The sequence below is a fragment of the Babylonia areolata genome, chromosome 10 (genome assembly GCF_041734735.1).
Source record: "Babylonia areolata isolate BAREFJ2019XMU chromosome 10, ASM4173473v1, whole genome shotgun sequence".
Lineage (NCBI taxonomy): Eukaryota > Metazoa > Mollusca > Gastropoda > Neogastropoda > Buccinidae > Babylonia > Babylonia areolata.
The window spans coordinates 42,990,736-43,015,067 of NC_134885.1; the positions used below are offsets into that span (position 1 = coordinate 42,990,736).

The 24,332-nt window shown below is 44.3% G+C and overlaps 1 protein-coding gene across 1 annotated transcript in view; it reads right to left on the minus strand.

Moving 5' to 3' along the window:
- Window positions 1–395: 395 nt before the first annotated feature.
- Window positions 396–24,332, minus strand: part of LOC143287019 (nuclear pore complex protein Nup160-like) — a 60,291-nt gene continuing 36,354 nt past the window's right edge. The window contains exons 24-33 of the mRNA XM_076595028.1: window positions 23,841–23,946; window positions 22,021–22,184; window positions 21,025–21,103; window positions 17,386–17,496; window positions 8,109–8,235; window positions 7,224–7,346; window positions 5,621–5,762; window positions 4,873–5,010; window positions 2,231–2,335; window positions 396–954 (exon numbers count right to left, since the gene is read on the minus strand). Coding sequence (XP_076451143.1) covers window positions 883–954; window positions 2,231–2,335; window positions 4,873–5,010; window positions 5,621–5,762; window positions 7,224–7,346; window positions 8,109–8,235; window positions 17,386–17,496; window positions 21,025–21,103; window positions 22,021–22,184; window positions 23,841–23,946 — 1,167 coding nt within the window. The 3' untranslated portion in view covers window positions 396–882. The remainder of the gene's footprint in view (window positions 955–2,230; window positions 2,336–4,872; window positions 5,011–5,620; window positions 5,763–7,223; window positions 7,347–8,108; window positions 8,236–17,385; window positions 17,497–21,024; window positions 21,104–22,020; window positions 22,185–23,840; window positions 23,947–24,332) is intronic.

Sequence of the window (24,332 nt, forward strand, 5' to 3'; positions counted from 1 at the left end):
AAACTTGTTCTGCACTGGTTTTAGTATTTTTCATGTTTTATTGGCTTTTTTTTTTCTTATCAGTGACTTGGAAATAAACTTTTACCCTAAAATTATTGACTTGAAAGTTGTTGCTTTCGAATTATGAATCTTCATCTGCAAGACCATTATTCCTCACACATGCCAAATATGAAATTTTCAGGAAAAAAACGTCAAGAAATCTGATTAATCAGTTGTAGGAAGTTATGATTTTGTCAGACTGATTCAGCAAAAGTGTTTCATTTGAACTCAACACAGTTCTCAGGTCAGAAAAATAAGGCTATTGAGAGCAAGCAATATGAAAAAAGAAAGATGAAACGCAAACAAAAGTATATAACCCCAATACTAAAAATCTATTGAAGACAAGAAAATGATAAAACTGTTATTGATCAAACATTTTTATTTGTATTTGTTGCTGCACTTAATCATTATACAAAACAGTTCTCTTCATTTCGTTGCCAACCAAATCGGTCAATGTCCATGACTGGGTCAACGAGTTTCACACAATGTGGCGCTTAAAACATCACCCTGACACATGATCTCCTGGCTGTAAAAATCAAACGTGGTTTCCCATTTCCTCAACCTTTCAGAAGAGCTCCATCCGGCAAAACTTTTTTTTTTTTCAAGGTCCCAGTTCCAACCACAGGTTCATTCACACCAACTGCTAACACATGTTCCTGGCAACGACAACAGTGTTTTTTGTTGTGAACACGTGGAGATTGTCAAAGTACAGTACAGGAGCTGTTCACGACACAATGTGCTGGAAACCCTGACGGTGACTGTGAAGTGTGTCCGTGCTGTGAAGACAGGATGATGACGCTGTGAACGGCATGAAGGTGGATGTGGTGGTGTCGCCTGTCAGTGTCAGGACAGGACAGACAGCCGAGACACCTTGTGATGGTACGTGCTGATCTTCTCCAGTAGCTCTTCGTGCAGCTGCAACATCACAGCAGATATATAATCATGTCATTCACAGCAGTGTTGTGACATCACAGCAGATACTTGATCATGTCATTCATAGCAGTGCTGCAACATCACAGCAGATATATGATCATGTCATTCATAGCAGTGTTCCGACATCACAGCAGATATGTAATCATGCCATTCACAGCAGTGTTGCAACATCACAGCAGATATCATGTCATTCATAACAGTGTTCCGACATCACAGCAGATATGTGATCATGCCATTCACAGCAGTGTTGCAACATCACAGCTGATATGTCATTCATAACAGTGTTCCGAAATCACAGCAGATATGTGATCATGCCATTCACAGCCCTGGCAAGACCACCCAAGGTCTGAATACTTCAAATCATTTTGCTTAAAGCCCAGCCAACTGTATTCATTCATGTCTTGCTCAATTCACATTCATAAAAAGATCAAGCAGACAAAATTCATGCCATTTTTTCAGCCTACCTAACCCCAGGGGCCATTGGCTGAATGTCCTTCATGAAAAACCAGAAGCAAGGACATACACTGACATCAAATTCATTCAAATGTACGACTTGGAAAAATCCAACTTTTCCATGTTTTGTGCGCAATTAAAACTGAACCTTAATATTGTGTTACTTTAAGTGTAAAGTCTGAGGTCTAACGACCAGTTATACAGCCTCCTCATTACACAACGCATTTCCAGGACAACCAACCATAAGCTGTATCCCCCAAAGGTGGATCATGTCTTGCAGGTATCATTGGACAAGGGTGTCTGGCAGCCAGCCAATCAAACTGCATGCAGCAAAGCTCCAGTCACATGCTCATCCATGACCTTCCTGGTTCAGTTTTGCACACACCTGACCACCAGCGGAAATGTATGACCTTCACCTTGGCACTGATTTCTGTTCACGACCGCCTTCCGTTGTAGCCGGAACAAGTATCAGTGAACAGTTGTAAGACACCTGTCCTCCAGATGAAACATGCTGTGCAGCTATGACTGGGTCCGGCAGGGGACATTGACAGCAAAGTTTCACAGGGTAGTTCTTTCGTCAGCGAAATGGTTGTTGTTTTGTCGAACAACAAATAAGCAAAACTGACTGATCCTCACATACAGGAATCCACCTGCATGTGAATGTGTGTGTGTGTGTGTGCATGAAAAAAACTGAAGGGATTGGAATCATATGTATGTGGGTGTGCATGAGAAGACAGGATCAGAACCCACCTACATATCAATGTGTGTTTGTGCATGAAAAACCTCCCAAGAGATCAGAGCCCACCTGTATGTGTGTGTGGTCTTCGCGATGCTGGCCTAAAGCCCCAAGCAGCTGGTCGGCACAGGTGTAGGGGACCCACACCGACATGAGGTTGTGGTCCAGTAATCCCTGAAACAGTGACAATTCATCATCATACCACTCGTAGCACTGCAGCACACAGTAATCCCTGAAACAGTGACAATTCATCATCATACCACTCTTAACACTGCAGCACACAGTAATCCCTGAAACAGTGACAATTCATCATCATACCACTCTTAGCACTGCAGCACACAGTAATCCCTGAAACAGTGACAATTCATCATCATACCACTCTTAACACTGCAGCACACAGTAATCCCTGAAACAGTGACAATTCATCATCATACCACTCTTAACACTGCAGCACACAGTTATCCCTAAAACAGTGACAATTCATCATCATACCACTCTTAACACTGCAGCACACAGCAATCCCTGAAACAGTGACAATTCATCATCATACCACTCGTGGCACTGCAGCACACAGTAATCCCTGAAACAGTGACAATTCATCATCATACCACTCTTAACACTGCAGCACACAGTTATCCCTGAAACAGTGACAATTCATCATCATACCACTCTTAGCACTACAGCACACAGTAATCCCTGAAACAGTGACAATTCATCATCATACCACTCGTGGCACTGCAGCACACAGTAATCCCTGAAACAGTAACAATTCATCATCATACCACTCGTGGCACTGCAGCACACAGTAATCCCTGAAACAGTGACAATTCATCATCGTACCACTCTTAGCACTACAGCACACAGTAATCCCTGAAACAGTGACAATTCATCATCATACCACTCTTAACACTGCAGCACACAGTAATCCCTGAAACAGTGACAATTCATCATCATACCACTCTTAACACTGCAGCACACAGTAATCCCTGAAACAGTGACAATTCATCATCATACCACTCTTAACACTGCAGCACACAGTAATCCCTGAAACAGTGACAATTCATCATCATACCACTCTTAGCACTGCAGCACACAGTAATCCCTGAAACAGTGACAATTCATCATCATACCACTCTTAACACTGCAGCACACAGTAATCCCTGAAACAGTGACAATTCATCATCATACCACTCTTAGCACTGCAGCACACAGTAATCCCTGAAACAGTGACAATTCATCATCATACCACTCTTAGCACTGCAGCACACAGTAATCCCTGAAACAGTGACAATTCATCATCATACCACTCTTAGCACTGCAGCACACAGTAATCCCTGAAACAGTGACGATTCATCATCATACCACTCAGCACTGCAGCACACAGTAATCCCTGAAACAGTGACAATTCATCATCATACCACTCTTAGCACTGCAGCACACAGTAATCCCTGAAACAGTGACGATTCATCATCATACCACTCAGCACTGCAGCACACAGCAATCCCTGAAACAGTGACAATTCATCATCATACCACTCTTAGCACTGCAGCACACAGTAATCCCTGAAACAGTGACGATTCATCATCATACCACTCAGCACTGCAGCACACAGTAATCCCTGAAACAGTGACAATTCATCATCATACCACTCTTAACACTGCAGCACACAGTAATCCCTGAAACAGTGACAATTCATCATCATACCACTCTTAACACTGCAGCACACAGTAATCCCTGAAACAGTGACGATTCATCATTACATCACTCTTACAGACCACTGCAGCACACATATCCCTGAAAGATTAATTCATCATTATATCACTCCTAAACAACACTGCAGCACACGGATATATCTCTCAAACAGTGATAATTCATCATTGTATTACTCTTACAAACCACGGTAGCACATAGATATCCCTGAAATTGACAATTCATCATATGTTCAATGGTGAGCAGGAAAAAAACAACAACTGGCTAGTGTTTATTTCTCATCAAGTGATATACATCCGTTCTTTATTTTAACTGCACGCTCCCATTCTTTCCTACACAGATGACAAAACACTATTTTGGATTAAACTGGAGATCAATTCAAATGAAATCATGTTGCTTATCACCCAAAAGACTGCAATGGGGCCAAAAAGGATGAAAACATAATTCACAACTGGTTCCCCAAACCACGTGGACTGACCTTCAGACCAAAGACTGGAGCATACTGCCTTTGAGACCAACCCGTACTGACCTTGAGACCAAAGACTGGACCATACTGACCTTGAGACTTACCCATACTGACCTTGAGACCGAAGACTGGAGCATACTGCCTTTGAGACCAACCCGTACTGACCTTGAGACCAAAGACTGGAGCATACTGACCTTGAGACTTACCCATACTGACCTTGAGACCAAAGACTGGAGCATACTGACCTTGAGACCAAAGACTGGAGAATACTGACCTTGAGACCAAAGACTTGAGCATACTGACCTTGATACCAAAGCATACTGACCTTGAGACCAAAGACTGGAGCATACTGACCTTGAGACCGAAGACTGGAGCATACTGACCTTGAACCAAAGCATACTGACCCTGAGACCAATCCATACTGACTTTGAGACCAAAGACTGGAAAATACTTACCTTGAGACCACAACACACTGACCTTGAGACCAAAGACTGGAACACAATGACCTTGAGACCAAAGACTGGAGCACACTGACCTTGAGACCAAATACTGGAGCGTCCTGTCCCTGCAACACCCCCATCAGGGCCTCCAGGTACTCCATCAGCAACATGGCCGCCGGCTGCAATAGGTCGTAATCCAGGTAGACCCGCAGCAACTGCGGGGTGCTCAGCACCTGTGTACACAGCAACATTCCACTCCAAGTTCCATGTGCATGGCTTTAAAGTGAGTCAAGGTACTTGCAGCAGTAACGACCTTTAAGAGGCCATTTCAGGGATGAATACCTGTCAGTTGTTAAATTAAAACCAGCCCAAAGAGAACATAAAATAATGTTACAAGGTTTCACTAAAACCACGATGAATGAAAAGACCAGTTCACTCACATTACACTCAATCTATGTGAAATTATTATGCAAGTTGAAAAAGGCTGTAAGATATGACGCACTGTCAGTTTATGAATACACTCACATCTGTTTATGAATGCACTAGCATTCTATCTTGTTTGTTTATGAATGCACTTGTGTGGTTTTTTTATGAATGGATCGCATCTGTTTACGAATGCACTTGCATCTGTTTATGAATGCGCTCAAATCTGTTTAACAACTACGGATGCACTCAGATCTGTTTGTTAATGAATGCACTAACATCTGTTTAATTATGAATGCACTCAAATCTTGTCAATGAATACACTCACATCTGTTTGATTATGAATGCACTGACATCAGTTGACGAATGCACTCACATCCTGTTCTAAACACAGTCCAACACAGTGTCCATGTCACTGACCTTGTAGGAGTTGACAAGCCAGGCCGGCAGAGGGAAGGCCTGTGACAGGAGCTTCTCACACACACAGCGGTGGTAGCGCGCGTCGCTCTCCTCAAAACACTCCAGGTAGCGCTGCAGCAGTTTCCAGGCATGGTCTGTGGCACTGAGGGAGCGCGCGCGCGCACACACACACACACACACACAGAGGGTTCACAGCAAATCATGATGCTTACGTACAGCCCTGCAAGCCTCAAAGGGGCAATTTCAAAAACATCTGTTTCATGACAGCCATTAGAAGATTATCACTCTCAAATACACAACTGTGAACAGGAAGAAAGAGAATAATTTTATCAGACACATGGATGTACATGCACAGCTTTGGGGCAAAGGGGGAGGCAACTGCACAGTGACTGTTTACTTACTTCCCCTGGTATCCCATCTGACAGTAACAAAAATAAAACAAAATAAAATAACCAGTGCAAAGCCTAGTGGTTAAAGTGCTGGACTTTCAATCTGAGGGTATGTAACAAATTTGAATCACAGTCAAAGCACTTGGTGGGTAAAGAGTGGAGATTTTTCCAATCTCCAAGATCAACAGATGCACTGACCTGCTAGCGCCTGAACCCCCTTTGTGTGTATAAGCAGGCAGAAAATAAAAAATACACACATTAAGGATCACGTAATCTATGTCAGCGTTCGGTTGGTTATGGAAACAAGAATATACCTGGCATGCAAGTTGCAACCTCCCCGAAAACAAGAGTATGACTGGCTACATCAGTGCATGGCAGGGTAAAAGAAGTCATACTTTTTTACAGTAAAAGCCCATTACTGTATACGAGTGACCATGGGAGTGACAGAGCACGATTTAATAAGAGGAAGATGCAACATAAAATGAAACTAAATTAATCACTGAAAACGATCCAGATCAGCCTTTTGAACTCGGGTACCAGAACCTTTTTTTAATTTTTTTTTAAGGTGTATATTGCAGTATATGAACGACAACATGTACATTACAATATATGGACAATTACATGTACATTACAACAGATGGACAAATACATGTACATTATAATATATGGCCAACTACATGTACATACATTACAATATATGGACAACTACATGTAAAATATATGGGCAACTACATGTGCATTATTTGGACTACATGTACGTTACAATCTATGGACAACTACATGTACGTTACGATATATGGACTACGATGGACAACTACATGTACATTACAATATGGACAACTACATGTACATTACGATATATGGACTATGATGGACAACTAACTGTACATTACAATATGGACAACTACATGTACAATACGATATATGGACTACAATGGACAACTAACTGTACATTACAATATGGACAACTACATGTACGTTATGATATATCGACCATCCTTTTTCCCACCCTGACCATCAGCCAGCAAAAAGGCGACCAGCCCAGATTCAAATCAAATCATGTTGCCCACAGCCCAGTTGACCACAAAGAAAGCTGTAGTTGCCTGTTGTCAAAACCAAATGAAATTTTGTGCTTAGAGCCTCGCCAACCACTAAGGCCATCTGAAGGCTATCATCACGTTAGCAACTACTTCAAGTCAAGGGTAAAAAAATACCTGTTATCTGTGGACTGGGCGGCGGCGTGAATGTCGTTCTCCCTCAGCCAGTCCCAGGCCTCTGATGTCTCTTTGTTGTCTCCTAGCATCATGTAGGAACTGCAGCGGGCCAGGTTCACACACCTGCCACACACACATTTCCAGTTTCAATTTTTCTTTCACTGCTACTGCGAGTATGGAGGACTACTACTTCTCTCTCTGCGTGCGTGCGTGGTGTGTGTGTGTGTGTGTGTGTGTATGAATGTTCATAACTGCAATTTGCAGTATTGTCTTGGTGAACATAGATACACATACATGTGTTGTTGCTTTTCATGTTGTGGACTATTGTATATGTAGTGTTTCATGTGAGGCACTTAGAGCCCATTATATGGGCAGTTTGTGCCATATAAGACCTACCTATTATTATTATCATCATTATTGTTATTGATATTGTTATGATTATTATCATCATCATAATTACTACAAAATGATTTCATGCCCAGAACATTTCCGAATGTACAACAGTGTCACATAACAGTTGAGAAACATAAATGTCTTTTAACCCCAAGATTATCAAACAAAATTCAAGATTTGCAATTTAAGGAACTTTTAGCTAAAATGGCTCTTTTTGTTGCCTCCTTTGAGCACAGTACAAAAATTAAAAACCATGTGCATGAATGAAGACACCACAATGAAAATACCAGTTCTAGCAGAGTTAGGCTCCTCCATGAAAACCAATCAATGGAAAGTTGTTTTGTTTGTTTTTTTTCCTTTTCTAAAAATATATTTTTGATACCAATGGGACTTTTACCACTTGAATTTTTCTCAAAAAGAGCATGACAAACTCAGGTCACATTTATTCCACAAAGAAAGAAGAAGAGTGCAGGAGAGGGTATAGTTAGTTACCTGAGAGACAGTGAGGTGAAGATGGGGAAGAGAGGTAGACCAAAGGCCTGACACACCACCACAGCCATGTCGTACAGCCCGTTGTTCACCAGGATACCCACCATCTCATCAGCTCCGGGGGTTGGACCTAAAAAAAAAAAAAAAAAAAAAAAAATCTACCTTAGCATTCAAAACCAAACTAAATCTACCAATACCATTCAGGACTTACTTTTCTAGGACAACATGAACAATAAAATAAAATAAAACAAAATAAAATAAAATAAAATCATCGCCCAGCCCAACACAAAGAGGACCATTTCAGGGCAACATGAAAATAAACTCAAATTAACTCACTTCAAATCAAATCATGGTGTTTCGAGGCCTGCCGACCACAAAAGGCCATCTCAAGGCCATCACCACATCAGCATCAACTTCAAGTCAAGGGTAATTAACTCACTTGTAAATGTGACACTAAAAAATGACTGCAGTATTTCGGCTGTGTGCTGGCATGCTGAGGGGCCACATCAAATAAATGTTGCTTGCAGCCCAGGTGACCTCAAACAGGCCACTTCAGGGAGAAAACCAGTTCTGAGAACCAAATTTAATCACTCTGTTACAGCCCAGCCGACTGCAAACAGGCCATTTCAGGGCTGTAGACCAATAGACCCCTGGAGAGTTCCATGTTGACATGACTTATACAGGCGCGTCACATGGTGTGAATCCTCGAAGTTGATTGGCTCTCTGTCACATCGAGCAACACGGGCCTTCGAGAGAGGCAGAAAGAGGAAAAAGTAGGCTTCGTCTTTCTGACTTTTTGCTTCATATTTTAGTTTTCTTATTGTGCATTCATTATATAGTGTTTGGTTGTAGCAATGGAGACTATTGATTGAAGAAATGGAGGACAGCAATTTGTGATATCCACAATGTTTGCACGGAGCTCCTGAGTGCTTGTGTGCACTGTGTAAAACGGTGAAATAAAAAAAATAAAAAAATAATTTTTTTTAAAAAAGGGCAATAACATGATTCAGTAATTTCCGGAGATTCTTATATTATTGCATCAGAAAATATGAACATACAAGTCATGCTGTGGATGGATGTCTTTACAGTCTTTTTTTGTTTTTTTTTTGGTCTTTTTGTTGTTGTGGCCTCAAGTCTCATGCAGGTCATGGAGCACCACAATGGGTTTTTTTTTTTTGTTGTTTTTTTGTCTTTTTGTACATTTTGATGTAGTTTCTTCTTACATTCTGAAAGAAGAATTTTTGAAGTAATCTCTGCTTTAAAGTTGACTGGCGTTTTCTCCTGCGGCTCCAACAAAAATTGAACAAGTAATTTATGAATGTTAAAACTATGAAAAGAAACATTAGTGATTTCAATACTTGAACACAAAAAGCTCAAGCTATTTTTTTTTTTTTAACAAGCTGTATCAAGTTGACTGATGAGACAATGAAAAGTGGGGTGTTGTGTGATTGAACACAAATCAGAAATCATTCTTCATGTCAGTTCATCACTGACCACAAAACACACCAAAATACCTTGCCTGGCTACACTTTCATCAAACAAACTCTCTGCTGTCTTTTTCCTCGCATGTAAGAATGCTTTCAATGCCTCTGGGGTCAACAAACGCAGGGACTGAAGAGACAAAGTGTCGAGGTTGCAGACAAAACTGGGGACAAATTGTCTGGAGGGGTTTGTGTTTAGGGGTGCACGTGTGGCTCTGCTGAACCGAAACCCCATTTTAAGAAGGGATGAAGACGATAAACCATCAACCAAGCTGTGGATCAGCAGCATCCCGCTAAGTGTTGATAACACAGACATTGAACCTGCACTGAAGGAGGTGAGCGTGGAACTATGATCACCAATCAAAAACGAACTTGCCAGGAAACCTAACAGGAGACTGACACATTTTCAGACTGGCCGCAGATTTGTTTTCGTATCTGTGCCCAGTACTCCACTGCCACCAGTATCAAAGGTCGGATCATAGACTGCAGACATATTCTACAGAGAAAGGAAAGAAAAACTGAAATGGAGTTAGTGCCTGCAGGATGGTCACAGGGTCAAATCAAATCAAATTATGGCGCTTAGAGCCTCGCCAACCACTAGGGCCATCTCAAAGCTATCGCCACCTTAACATCTTCTTTAAGTATAGGGCAAAAAAAGCACAATAAAAACTAGTCACCGCTTCAAGCTTTCCACTCTAAGTGTAAAGGACAGAGTTTAAACATTCAAATCTAATTAAAAATGTTCACTTCTTTCAAGAAGTCCATCAGCATCCATGGAGGGACATCACGAAACAAAGTCTTCAAAGAATCTGCCATGTAATGTCTGTGTTTAACGTCATACAGATCCCAACAGTCAAGGAGCACATGTTTCAAGGTGAGAGACTCATCATAGAGAATACATCAAGGAGCCTCCTCCCCCTTTAACAAGTAGGAATGAGTAAGAAAAGAGTGCCCTGTGTGCAGTCTGCACAGCACAGATTTTTCCTTTTTCACAACTGAACAAAGGAGTGGAGACCACTTACTTGGAACCAGCACCACTTCACACCTGAAGTTGGAGATGACAGCAGCAGACTGTGACGACACTTCACTGAAAGACAGCATCACAGAGTCAGCGTCAGAGCTGAAAAGGGTCTGAAGTTAGGGTCAGCAGTGCCACGGAGAGGCACCATAGCAATCAGTGTCAAAGCTGACGTGGTCTGAAGTTAGGGTGAGCAGTGCCACGGAGAGGCACCATAGCAGTCAGTGTCAAAGCTGATGTGGTCTGAAGTTAGGTAGCACTCAGAGAGAGGCACCATAGCAATCAGTGTCAAAGCTGACGTGGTCTGAAGTTAGGTAGCACTCAGAGAGAGGCACCATAGCAGTCAGTGTCAAAGCTGACATGGTCTGAAGTTAGGGTGAGCAGTGCCACGGAGAGGCACCACAGCAACCAGCGTCAAAGCTGATGTGGTCTGAAGTTAGGGTGAGCAGTGCCACGGAGAGGCACCACAGCAATCAGTGTCAAAGCTGATGTGGTCTGAAGTTAGGTAGCACTCAGAGAGAGGCACCATAGCAATCAGCGTCAAAGCTGACCAGGTCTGAAGTTAGGGTAGCACTCAGAGAGAGGCACCATAGCAGTCAGTGTCAAAGCTGACGTGGTCTGAAGTTAGGGTAGCACTCAGAGAGAGGCACCATAGCAATCAGCGTCAAAGCTGACCAGGTCTGAAGTTAGGGTAGCACTCAGAGAGAGGCACCATAGCAGTCAGTGTCAAAGCTGACGTGGTCTGAAGTTAGGGTAGCACTCAGAGAGAGGCACCATAGCAATCAGCGTCAAAGCTGACCAGGTCTGAAGTTAGGGTAGCACTCAGAGAGAGGCACCATAGCAGTCAGTGTCAAAGCTGACGTGGTCTGAAGTTAGGGTAGCACTCAGAGAGAGGCACCATAGCAGTCAGTGTCAAAGCTGACCAGGTCTGAAGTTAGGGTAGCACTCAGAGAGAGGCACCATAGCAGTCAGTGTCAAAGCTGACGTGGTCTGAAGTTAGGGTAGCACTCAGAGAGAGGCACCATAGCAATCAGCGTCAAAGCTGACCAGGTCTGAAGTTAGGGTAGCACTCAGAGAGAGGCACCATAGCAGTCAGTGTCAAAGCTGACGTGGTCTGAAGTTAGGGTAGCACTCAGAGAGAGGCACCATAGCAATCAGCGTCAAAGCTGACCAGGTCTGAAGTTAGGGTAGCACTCAGAGAGAGGCACCATAGCAATCAGCGTCAAAGCTGACCAGGTCTGAAGTTAGGGTAGCACTCAGAGAGAGGTACCATAGCAATCAGCGTCAAAGCTGACGTGGTCTGAAGTTAGGGTAGCACTCAGAGAGAGGCACCATAGCAATCAGCGTCAAAGCTGACCAGGTCTGAAGTTAGGGTAGCACTCAGAGAGAGGCACCATAGCAGTCAGTGTCAAAGCTGACCAGGTCTGAAGTTAGGGTGAGCAGTGCCACGGAGAGGCACCACAGCAACCAGCGTCAAAGCTGACCAGGTCTGAAGTTAGGGTAGCACTCAGAGAGAGGCACCATAGCAGTCAGTGTCAAAGCTGACCAGGTCTGAAGTTAGGTAGCACTCAGAGAGAGGCACCATAGCAGTCAGTGTCAAAGCTGACGTGGTCTGAAGTTAGGGTAGCACTCAGAGAGAGGCACCATAGCAATCAGCGTCAAAGCTGACCAGGTCTGAAGTTAGGGTAGCACTCAGAGAGAGGCACCATAGCAATCAGCGTCAAAGCTGACCAGGTCTGAAGTTAGGGTAGCACTCAGAGAGAGGTACCATAGCAATCAGCGTCAAAGCTGACGTGGTCTGAAGTTAGGGTAGCACTCAGAGAGAGGCACCATAGCAATCAGCGTCAAAGCTGACCAGGTCTGAAGTTAGGGTAGCACTCAGAGAGAGGCACCATAGCAATCAGCGTCAAAGCTGACCAGGTCTGAAGTTAGGGTGAGCAGTGCCACAGAGAGGCACCATAGCAATCAGCGTCAAAGCTGACCAGGTCTGAAGTTAGGGTAGCACTCAGAGAGAGGCACCATAGCAATCAGCGTCAAAGCTGACCAGGTCTGAAGTTAGGGTAGCACTCAGAGAGAGGTACCATAGCAATCAGCGTCAAAGCTGACCAGGTCTGAAGTTAGGGTAGCACTCAGAGAGAGGCACCATAGCAACCAGCGTCAAAGCTGACCAGGTCTGAAGTTAGGGTAGCACTCAGAGAGAGGCACCATAGCAATCAGCGTCAAAGCTGACCAGGTCTGAAGTTAGGGTAGCACTCAGAGAGAGGTACCATAGCAATCAGCGTCAAAGCTGACCAGGTCTGAAGTTAGGGTAGCACTCAGAGAGAGGCACCATAGCAATCAGCGTCAAAGCTGACCAGGTCTGAAGTTAGGGTGAGCAGTGCCACAGAGAGCGGCACCTAGCAGTCAGTAAGAGAAGGTGAGGTAAGGACTGGTCAAACAACAGGAAAGCAGGACTTCAAACCAAACTGTGTTGCTTGCAGCCCAGCCAGCCACACAGGGTCCATCACAGGAATCATCACCCGGCACTTCTTGAAACCAATCAACAAACACAAAGTAATGTTAAAACGCTGATTAAAACAACCAATGCACTCACTTCTCATTTGAACCACGTAAACGGAAACCATGTTAAGGACCTACTGACAGTGTAAAAAGATCAATTCACTGATGCAAGTCTTGGACCATGTAAAATTAAAAACATTTCCAAACATAAAGATCTCTCAGGCACTGGACGATGATGCATGGGGGAACATTTTAGGAGGAGGCTCTCCAGGGAGCTGGCTGTAAAACGTTTGCCTGATGTCGTGCACATCACAACAGTCACATACACACACATCTCATCAGGTCAAATCAAATCAAATCAGATCAAATTAAGGTGCTTAGAGCCTCGCTGACCACTAAGCCACTCACATAAGGTATCATTGGATGTATACAAGATGAAATTAACAGACTTTTGATGGAAAATGTCTGACTGAAAAATGACAGAAAATTCCAAGTACACAGGAAAAAGGTTTGAGAAAGATGATGAAAAGGTCCATTTTTTCACAGGCCTCCCCAATTTCACACTCTTACCTTATTTCCGCGTGCTTCCCCGTCATCTTTTGAAATGCTCAGATTTCTTACTAGACTTGCTTGTTTTTTCCTCACTCTGTTTTTACTCTGACATCAACAGTCTAATTTGTATCCGAGTCAAATGAAGGACTCTCCCCAGCTGCCCGCAAACTCCAGAATGAGGACTGCAGAACCAACAACTCCTCAACAGCTGAAGGCCTATGTAGCTCTGCAGATTGTGATGGGGTTCTGCAACAAACCAGTGATGGGGGACTACTGGTCAGGCGACTGGCTGACTGAACTGCAGCTTGGGGAGGTGGTGAGCAGGATTCTGTTTGAACTGTTGAATCACATTGTGCACTTCAATCAGCTTGGGGAGGTGGTAAGCAGGATTCTGTTTGAAATATTGAGTCACATCCTGCACTTCAATCAGCTTGGGGAGGTGATGAGCAGGATTCTGTTTGAAATGTTGAATCACATCCTGCACTTCAATCAGCTTGGGGAGGTGATGAGCAGGATTCTGTTTGAAATATTGAATCACATCCTGCACTTCAATCAGCTTGGGGAGGTGATGAGCAGGATTCTGTTTGAAATGTTGAATCACATCCTGCACTTCAATCAGCTTGGGGAGGTGATGAGCAGGATTCTGTTTGAAATATTGAGTCACATCCTGCACTTCAATCAGCTTGGGGATGTGATGAGCAGGATTCTGTTTGAAATGTTGAATCACATCCTGCACTTCAATCAGCTTGGGGAGGTGATGAGCAGGATTCTGTTTGAAATGTTGAATCACATCCTGCACTTCAATCAGCTTGGGGAGGTGATGAGCAGGATTCTGTTTGAAATATTGAGTCACATCCTGCACTTCAATCAGCTTGGGGAGGTGATGAGCAGGATTCTGTTTGAAATGTTGAATCACATCCTGCACTTCAATCAGCTTGGGGAGGTGATGAGCAGGATTCTGTTTGAAATGTTGAATCACATCCTGCACTTCAATCAGCTTGGGGAGGTGATGAGCAGGATTCTGTTTGAAATGTTGAGTCACATTGTGTACTTCAATCAGCTTGGGGAGGTGATGAGCTTGGTTCTGTTTGAAATGTTGAGTCACATTGTGTACTTCAATCAGCTTGGGGAGGTGATGAGCAGGATTCTGTTTGAAATGTTGAATCACATCCTGCACTTCAATCAGCTTGGGGAGGTGATGAGCAGGATTCTGTTTGAAATGTTGAGTCACATTGTGTACTTCAATCAGACAGCAACAGGCAGGCTCATGGTGAGGAGGGATGTGATCTGTGACTTGTTGAAGCTGATGGAACAAATGTATTCAAAAGTGTACTGCCCATCCAGGAAACTTTCCCTGGATGAGTCAATGATCAAATCAAATCAATCAAGTTGTTTATAGCCCAGCCAACCACTAAGGCCATATCAGGGCTGACACCATGTTAAAACCATATCCATGTCAATGATCAAGTTTAAGAGATTTCTCATGGGATATTAATGCTGCTGTTCCTGGAGAAAGCGTGACACTTAATATTTTAATGTTTCCTTTACCCATCAGATAAGATTTGTTTGGATGTGCAAGACTATGCTTCACTTAATATTTTTTAAGTTTTCATGTCACCTGCCCAATAACTAATTAGTAAATATTAATTTTTTTCTGTGATATGATATGCTTTTTGAGTTATATGTGTCTCATTAAATTCCAGGATTCCGACCTGTTGTGGCCTCCACATTCAGAAGGATCTGGGCAGCACTACTCCCATTTGTTGTGGCTGCACGTCCCATGACAGACCTGTGCTGGGTCAGTCAGGAGAACATGCACCACATCTACAGGAGTGCCAACCTCAGCGACGAGGAGAAAGGTGAGCTGCTCACTTTTCATCAGGCTCACCTCAATCGTGTGGAGGAAGAACAACACTTCTACAGGACCATGACAGCGGCATGAAAGGCAGTGGTGCAGGAACAGGGGATTCAGACACAACTCCTATCAGCCTGGGCCTCTCTATTTTTAACCCCAAGGAAAGTGGGCATCTTTGGGGTATGTTGTGAGGGACTTCCTCAGCAAATAAACTATCTGATCGATGAAGGAGCATCCTCCAGCAAAGGATCCAATGCAGTTTATCATACCTCCACTTCTTCTTCGACAACGATGGAGTGGGAGAGCAGCACTGTGATGTGCACTGTGACAAATGTTAGGGGCAGAACAAAAACAGATTTGTTTTGTGGTACTGTGTTGATGGGCAAACATTCATCAATCAGTCTGCACTTCATGCCACCAGGACACACAAAATTCGCTCCGGACCGGTCTCTTGAAGCAAGCATTTAGGAGATCTGAAGTACACTGTCTTCAGGACCTGTGTGATGTGGTGCAGGACAGTACACCTGTGAAACACATCAACAGGGTACAGGTTGTGAAGGGGGAGGCACATGATGCCAGAACACAGGTGGACATGTCTGACTGGCAGAGATTTTTTGGCCATCATTTCCGCACATTGTCTGGAATAAAGAAGACTGGTCATTTTCGCTTCTCATCACACAGGGCTGGATACATGATGTACAGGGAAACTCTGGCAGACCAGGAAACAGTGTTTCCTTTAATTGATGGGGATAAAGTGGCCACTGTTCTGAGGGAACTTCCCAATGAGCCAGCCATCATACCACCTCCAGGCCTGTCTCTTGAGAGGCAAAATTACCTGTTCAAAAACATCAGAAGTTTTGTGCGGGAAGACACAAAGGACATTTTGATGCCAGAGCCAAGATTTTGAAACTTTCTTCTTTTTTTCTCTGTGCTGTCTGTCTTGTGTGAAGGTTTGACAAACCATCTGCTCTTTCGAAGCATACTGTATAGCTGAATGTGTGCCTGACATGGACTTCAAGTTTTATTTCATTACTGAAGGAGGGGTCAAAGTATGTGGACTGTGCCTGGTGAATGTGAAATAACTGTGTATGCTACACCAAATCTTCTCTGTGTGTGTGGACTTATTCAACCTATCAACATAAGAAATTTCAGGTACGTGAATTTTTTGTTTTATATTGTTTTATGAAATTTGTGATTTTTGGCTTTTGTTGTGGGGTATAGGTGTCATTTGCTACTTTTTTTTTTCTTTAGTCACTGCATGTTACTGTTTAGGTTTTGGACTTTGTAGGACTACCATTCACCAGATCAGATACAAAGTGAACTAAAGCTCACCAAGTGATCTGGATACTCCAGATAACAGAACACACGGAACTACACCCCACAAGAACCAGAGAAGACAACTGTGTACATTTTGGCCTTGTGACTGATCTCAGCAGAAAAATCCTTGACTTCAGTGCGAGATGGGCAAATACAAATGAAAGTTACTGATGGCAAACACCGACAACCCCAACTGCAGGCAGCATACACATGATTCACCAGAACCACAGACCTGCAAACACCGACAACCCCAACTGCAGGTAGTATACACATGATTCACCAGCACCACAGACCTGCAAACACCGACAACCTCAACTGCAGGTAGCATACACATGATTCACCAGAACCACAGACCTGCAAACACCGACAACCTCAACTGCAGGTAGCATACACATGATTCATCAGCACAACAGACCTGCAAACACCGACAACCCCAACTGCAGGTAGCATACACATGATTCACCAGCACCACAGACCTGCAAACACCGACAACCTCAACTGCAGGTAGCATACACATGATTCACCAGCACCACAGACCTGCACACCTACAGCACCTACCTGAGGCCAGGCTGGGTTCAGGGTTCTTGTGGATCAGACGCAGACGAGCGTTCAGCAGCAGATACTCCTTCTCCAGCTGTTTCAGCTCCACTATCTGCACCTTCTTCTTCCCTGCACACACACCAAGTCGTGTTTCAGCTCCACTATCTGCACCTTCTTCTTCCCTGCACACACACCAAGTCGTGTTTCAGCTCCACTATCTGCACCTTCTTCTTCCCTGCACACACACCAAGTCGTGTTTCAGCTCCACTATCTGCACCTTCTTCTTCCCTGCACACACACCAAGTCGTGTTTCAGCTTCACTTTTCACTGAGCCGTCACTGCAGTCGGACGAATCCATATACGCTTCACCACATCTGCTAGGCTGATGCCTGACCAGCAGTATACCCCAAAATGCCTTGGGTGCATAATATATGTGTACCTATCAGGGTGGATTTCATCCCAAGAATTTTGCCAGAAGACAACTCATGCTGCTATGGGTTCTTTTTTCAGAGCACCAACTGTGTGCTGCACACGGACCTCAGTTTATTGTCTCTTCCCAATGACTAGATGCGAAGACACTAAGGAGAAAGGGTGAGACAGAGTACACCCAGACCCTCACAGACACTGTAATGGCACACACACATCTTAACCATTCTGCCACCTTACCAGGCAAGTGGAACAACAGGAAGTCATGTGGCCACCTTCAAAGCTTCAATCTTTCCACCTAACCTCAATGTTTATGGGCTAAAACTCCCACGTTCACTCCAATCTACAATTGGACTTTTACAATATAGGTTGAAGATTAAAGGTCCCATCCACAGCCTTCAACAGCCATCAGGGCAGTGAATTCATATCCAAGGTGTCCAGGGCTCGGCATAGGAAGGCAGTGAATTCACATCCAAGGTGTCCAGGGCTGGGCATAGGAAGGCAGTGAATTCATATCCAAGGTGTCCAGGGCTGGGCATAGGAAGGCAGTGAATTCATATCCAAGGTATCCAGGGCTCAGCATAGGAAGGCAGAGAATTCATATCCAAGGTGTCCAGGGCTGGGCATAGGAAGGCAGTGAATTCATATCCAAGGTGTCCAGGGCTGGGCATAGGATGGCAGTGAATTCACATCCAAGGTGTCCTGGGCTGAGCATAGGATGGCAGTGAATTCATATCCAAGGTGTCCAGGGCTGGGCATAGGAAGGCAGTGAATTCATATCCAAAGTGTCCAGGGCTGGGCATAGGAAGGCAGTGAATTCATATCCAAGGTGTCCAGGGCTGGGCATAGGAAGGCAGAGAATTCATATCCAAGGTGTCCAGGGCTGGGCATAGGAAGGCAGTGAATTCATATCCAAGGTGTCCAGGGCTGGGCATAGGAAGGCAGTGAATTCACATCCAAGGTGTCCAGGGCTGGGCATGGAAGGCAGTGAATTCACATCCAAGGTGTCCAGGGCTTGGCATAGGATGGCAGTGAATTCATATCCAAGGTGTCCAGGGCTCGGCATAGGATGGCAGTGAATTCATATCCAAGGTGTCCAGGGCTGGGCATAGGAAGGCAGTGAATTCATATCCAAGGTGTCCAGGGCTGGGCATAGGAAGGCAGTGAATTCATATCCAAGGTGTCCAGGGCTGGGCATAGGAAGGCAGTGAATTCATATCCAAGGTGTCCAGGGCTCGGCATAGGATGGCAGTGAATTCATATCCAAGGTGTCCAGGGCTGGGCATAGGAAGGCAGTGAATTCATATCCAAGGTATCCAGGGCTGGGCATAGGAAGGCAGTGAATTCATATCCAAGGTGTCCAGGGCTGGGCATAGGAAGGCAGTGAATTCATATCCAAGGTGTCCAGGGCTGGGCATAGGATGGCAGTGAATTCATATCCAAGGTGTCCAGGGCTCAGCATAGGAAGGCAGTGAATTCATATCCAAGGTGTCCAGGGCTGGGCATAGGAAGGCAGTGAATTCATATCCAAGGTGTCCAGGCCTTGCATAGGATGGCAGTGAATTCAGATACAAGGTGTCCAGGGCTGGGCATAGGATGGCAGTGAATTCACATCCAAGGTGTCCAGGGCTCGGCAGAGAATGGCAGTGAATTCATATCCAAGGTGTCCAGGGCTGGGCATAGGATGGCAGTGAATTCATATCCAAGGTGTCCAGGGCTCGGCATAGGATGGCAGTGAATTCACATGCAAGGTGTCCAGGGATCGGCATAGGATGGCAGTGAATTCACATGCAAGGTGTCCAGGGCTCAGCATAGGATGGCAGTGAATTCACATGCAAGGTGTCCAGGTCTCAGCATAGGAAGGCAGTAAATTCATATCCAAGGTGTCCAGGGCTCAGCATAGGAAGGCAGTGAATTCACATCCAAGGTGTCCAGGGCTCGGCATAGGAAGGCAGTGAATTCATATCCAAGGTGTCCAGGGCTCGGCATAGGAAGGCAGTGAATTCATATCCAAGGTGTCCAGGGCTCGGCATAGGAAGGCAGTGAATTCATATCCAAGGTGTCCAGGGCTCGGCACAGAATGGCAGGGCCCAATCCTCCCCTCCCGCCATTTTAACCTTCCCCATCCAAGTCAGGTAGCCATTCACACCTGTGTGGAGTGAGGAACACTGGAGTGAAGTGCTTTTCCCTTGGACACAACACCAGGTTTAAATGGTGGTTCCCACCCTGACCACTGGATCACAAGTCAAGTGCCTTGTCAATTCCACTACGGCCCCTCCATAACAGTATGGCTGTTTTTTTTAAATCTTGCCATTTAGACTGCCATGTACGGGGATGTACATACTAGGTATGTGTTTCCATAACCCAATGAACAATGACATATCTATGCCAGATCTTAATGATTTTTGATGTTCTACATGCAGATATGTACCTAAAGATTATTCGCAAGATGGTCTGCACGTATGCTGAACTGGGAGATCGGAGAAGTCTCCATCCTTTCCCCACCAGACACAATTAGAATTGGTCTCCAGGCCACTGGGATTGAAAGTCCAGTGCATTTCCTCACTAATGTACCTAGCACGGAACACCAAATGTATACTCATGTTTTGCTGAATTCTCTCACAACAAAATTCATTCATGCATTGTTTCCAACTCTCTCACCAATAACTGCATATAGTGTCTAACCTGGCAAACTTACATTTAAGCATCTGTGAAAGTAACACCAGTCTCATACCAAGTGTTATTACATTTAACACACATTCTCTCTTTCCAACAGGATGGCACAAACCACTAAAAGAAGCTTGAAAAAAGTATGCCCAGCACTCAATCATGTGTCGCAAAAATTACAACTTATTCATGCCTGCCCAGCAAACCTTGCCTTCTTCATACATTAACAACCTCTCAACTGGATGAAACAGGCTCAAGTTTTGCAAAACCAACACGGACACCTCTTGCAATCACATTCTTGAGCACAAACATGCATGCTCCGTTCCTAAAAGATGAAGACATAGACACATGCAAAACCCAAGCACACGTGCTTCATTTCTTTCTCAACCTCTGAGACGCAGACATATATGAAAAGCAGAAACACGCTTGTTTCTTTTCTTTCTCACTCTCAAAGATGCAGACATACATGTAAAACATACATCCTCATATGTCAACACTGTCAATCACTTTGGTAAACAAAGGAATCTTTTAAAAACAAACCCCCAGAAAAGAGAAGCTTCATACCAGTGGCAGGCTGTTTCTCCTTCCCGTCCACTGTGTGTTTGGAAGGACTGTCCCCACTATCTCTCTCTGTGACTGACACCTGTCACAATGCAAACCATTTGCATATGTGGCAAAAAGTATGAGTAAATTTGTATATGGTAAATAACTGTAAAGAGCTTCACATAGAAATATATGTACACATACACATATCATTCACCCAGAATCCCCCCCTCCTATTTTTTTTTTTTTTTTTACCTGTAATTAGATCAACTTACAATAAATCACAGGTACAAAAAAAAGGGGGATTCCAGTTGAATGTAACACTAACTATTCCACTGTTTCACAATTTTTTTGTCCTGAATTCAAAGTGCTGTTTACTGCACATAAACAGAAACATCCACAACAACAAGAAATTAACATTATGCCATAAACTTAAACCACTCTGCTTTTTTTAGTGGATGGGGTGGATAATTTGAAACATCAACTACAACAAGAAAATAACATTATGCCTTAAACTACTCTGCTTTTTTAAGGGTGGGGGGATGGAGGTAGTTCTAAACAAAACAAGAAATTAACATCATGTATCAACTACCCTCCTTTTTTTAAGGGTGGGGGGTGGGGGTAGTTCTAAACAAAACAAACAAGAAATTAACACTATGCATCAAACTACTCTGCAATTTTTAGGGGTGGGGGAGTGGGGGTAGTTCTAAACAAAACAAACAAAAAATTAACACTATGCACCAAACTACTCTGCTTTTTTTTAAGGGTGGGGGGTGGGGGTACTTCTAAACAAAACAAGAAATTAACATCATGCATCAACTACTCTCCTTATTTTTAAGGGTGGGGGGTGGGGGTAGTTCTAAACAAAACAAACAAGAAATTAACACTATGCATCAAACTACTCTGCAATTTTTAGGGGTGAGGTGGGGTGGGGGGTAGTTGTAAACAAAACATAACAAACAAAAAACCACCCTCAGAAACCTCCAAACACAGCAGGTGACAGGTGTGACCTCTCACCTGGGGGGCCTGAAGGGAGGGCTGCACGATCCAGGCGTAGTCTGGCTGCACCAGCCTCAGCACGTTCATGGTCACCAGGTAGCACTGGGCCTGACGCTGCAGGGCTCGAACCCCGGCCATCTCCCGACCCAGCCGCACCCCGTGCTCGTACATCACACTGGCCGCTGCATATAGTAATGATCAGGATGATGAGTTTCAGTTTTGGTTTCATCTTCTCAAGGAGACATCACTGTGTTCAGACAAATCCAACATACACTACACCACATCCAGATGCCTGACCAGCAACAAAAACCAAAGCGCTTTGTCAGGCCTTGAGTGCAAGTGTACCCATCCTATGGATTTCTTCTACAGAATTTTGCCACAAGACAACACTCTCATTGCCATGGGTTCTTTTTCAGTGCACCAAGTGTGTGCTGCACACGGGACCTCAGTTTATGGTCTCATCCGAAAGACTACACTCAGTTCAATTTTCCAGTCAAACTTGGGAGAAAGGGCAAGAATGGGATTTAAACCCACACCCTCACAGACTCTGTATTGGCAGCTGAGTGTCTTAACCACTGTGCCACCTTCTTCATGATGATGATGATGATGATTTAGATACTTATATAGCACCTTTCCTCGGCTGGAGACCAAGCTCGTCGTGCTTTACAAACACGGTGTCATTTGATTGGTAAAGTTACCTATATAGCATGTATCTTCAGATCAAGTTCTAAGAGCTTTCCAAACACTGGGTCATTTGATTGAAAAGCATACTTTTTAGCACCTTTCCTTGGTCAGAGACCAAGTTCTAGTCTAAGCACTTTACAAACACGGAGTCATTTGATTGATAAGGATACTTATAGCATCTTTCCTCGGTCGGAGTCCAAGCTCTAAGCGCTTTACACACACAGTCATTTGCACAACAGGCTGTCTACCTGGGTAGAGCCAACTGAGAGCTGCTAACTGGGCGCTCATCATTCCTTTCCTGTGTCATTCAGACAGGATTCAGTTACGCACATATATATACTCATGCAGACATGCAGCATTTAATGCGTATGACCATTTTCTTCATTTACTCCGCATGTAGGCAGCCATACTCCATTTCCGGGGCTGTGCATGCTGGATACGTTCTTTTTTCCATAACCAACCGACCGCTAATATGGATTACAGGATATTTAATGTGCGTATTTGATTTTCTGCGTGCAGATACACTCAAAGGCGGTTTGCACATATGTCGACCCGGGAGATTAAAAAAATCTCCACCCATTACCCACCAGGCGCCGTTAAAGAGATTCGAACCGGGACATTCAGATTGAAAGTCCAACACTTTAACCACTCGGCTATTGCGCCCGTCAATAAACAGCTGTACTTTTTTTTCTTGCTTTGTCTATTCTGTTTTGCTTACTTTCATGGTCAGATATGGAGTGTGTGAGTGTGAGTGTGAGTGTGTGTGTGTGTGTGTGTGTGGGTGTGTGTGTGGGTGTGGGGGTGGGTGGGTGCGTGTGTGGGTGAGAGATAAACAAAAAAAATGAAATGAAAGAAAATTCATTCAGTACATGCCCCAGTCCTTTCTGAAGGGGATACAAATGTGACATTTATTACGAAGACACATTTCAGGCAATGATGTGTTGACAACCTTTTAACATAAATCGGTGTCAAAGTGAAAGCATTCAGGTGTGAGACAGTGACACAGAGAGACAGAGAGAGAGAGAGAGAGAGAGAGAGATAGTGTGTGTGTGTGTGCATGTGTGTGTGTGAACATACATACTGCCTCTGTGTGTGTGCAAACATTGTAAGCACACACATATCTGCATACTGCACGGCAGGCACCCCAGTGATACCTTTGCGTAGGTTGTTTCTGTAGATGTGGAAGGAGTAGAGCACGTTGTAGTAGTTGTAGGACGCCAGATCCACTGACCTGGCCCTCCTCTCCAGCACTGCCACCACCTGCACACACCACAGATCCCATCAGTTCTGTTCAGTTCAGCTGCTCAAAGAGACGCCACAGTCAGGCCTTGAGTGCATGCATATATATTTGTGTATCTATCAGAGGGGATTTCTTCCACAGAATTTTGCCATTGGACAACTGGTTGCCGTGGGTTCTTTTTCAGCGCACCAACTGCATGCTGCACATAGGACTTTGGTTCATTGTCTTGTACGAATGACAAGATGCTCAGTTTGTTTCTTCCGGTCAAACTTGGGAGAAATGGTGAGAGCGGGAATCAAACCCACACCCTTATGGACACTGTACTGGCAGATGAGTGTCAAACTATTCGACCACCTTCCCTCCCCAAGTCTGTACCGCAAAAACACTTCTCACACCCATGCACACT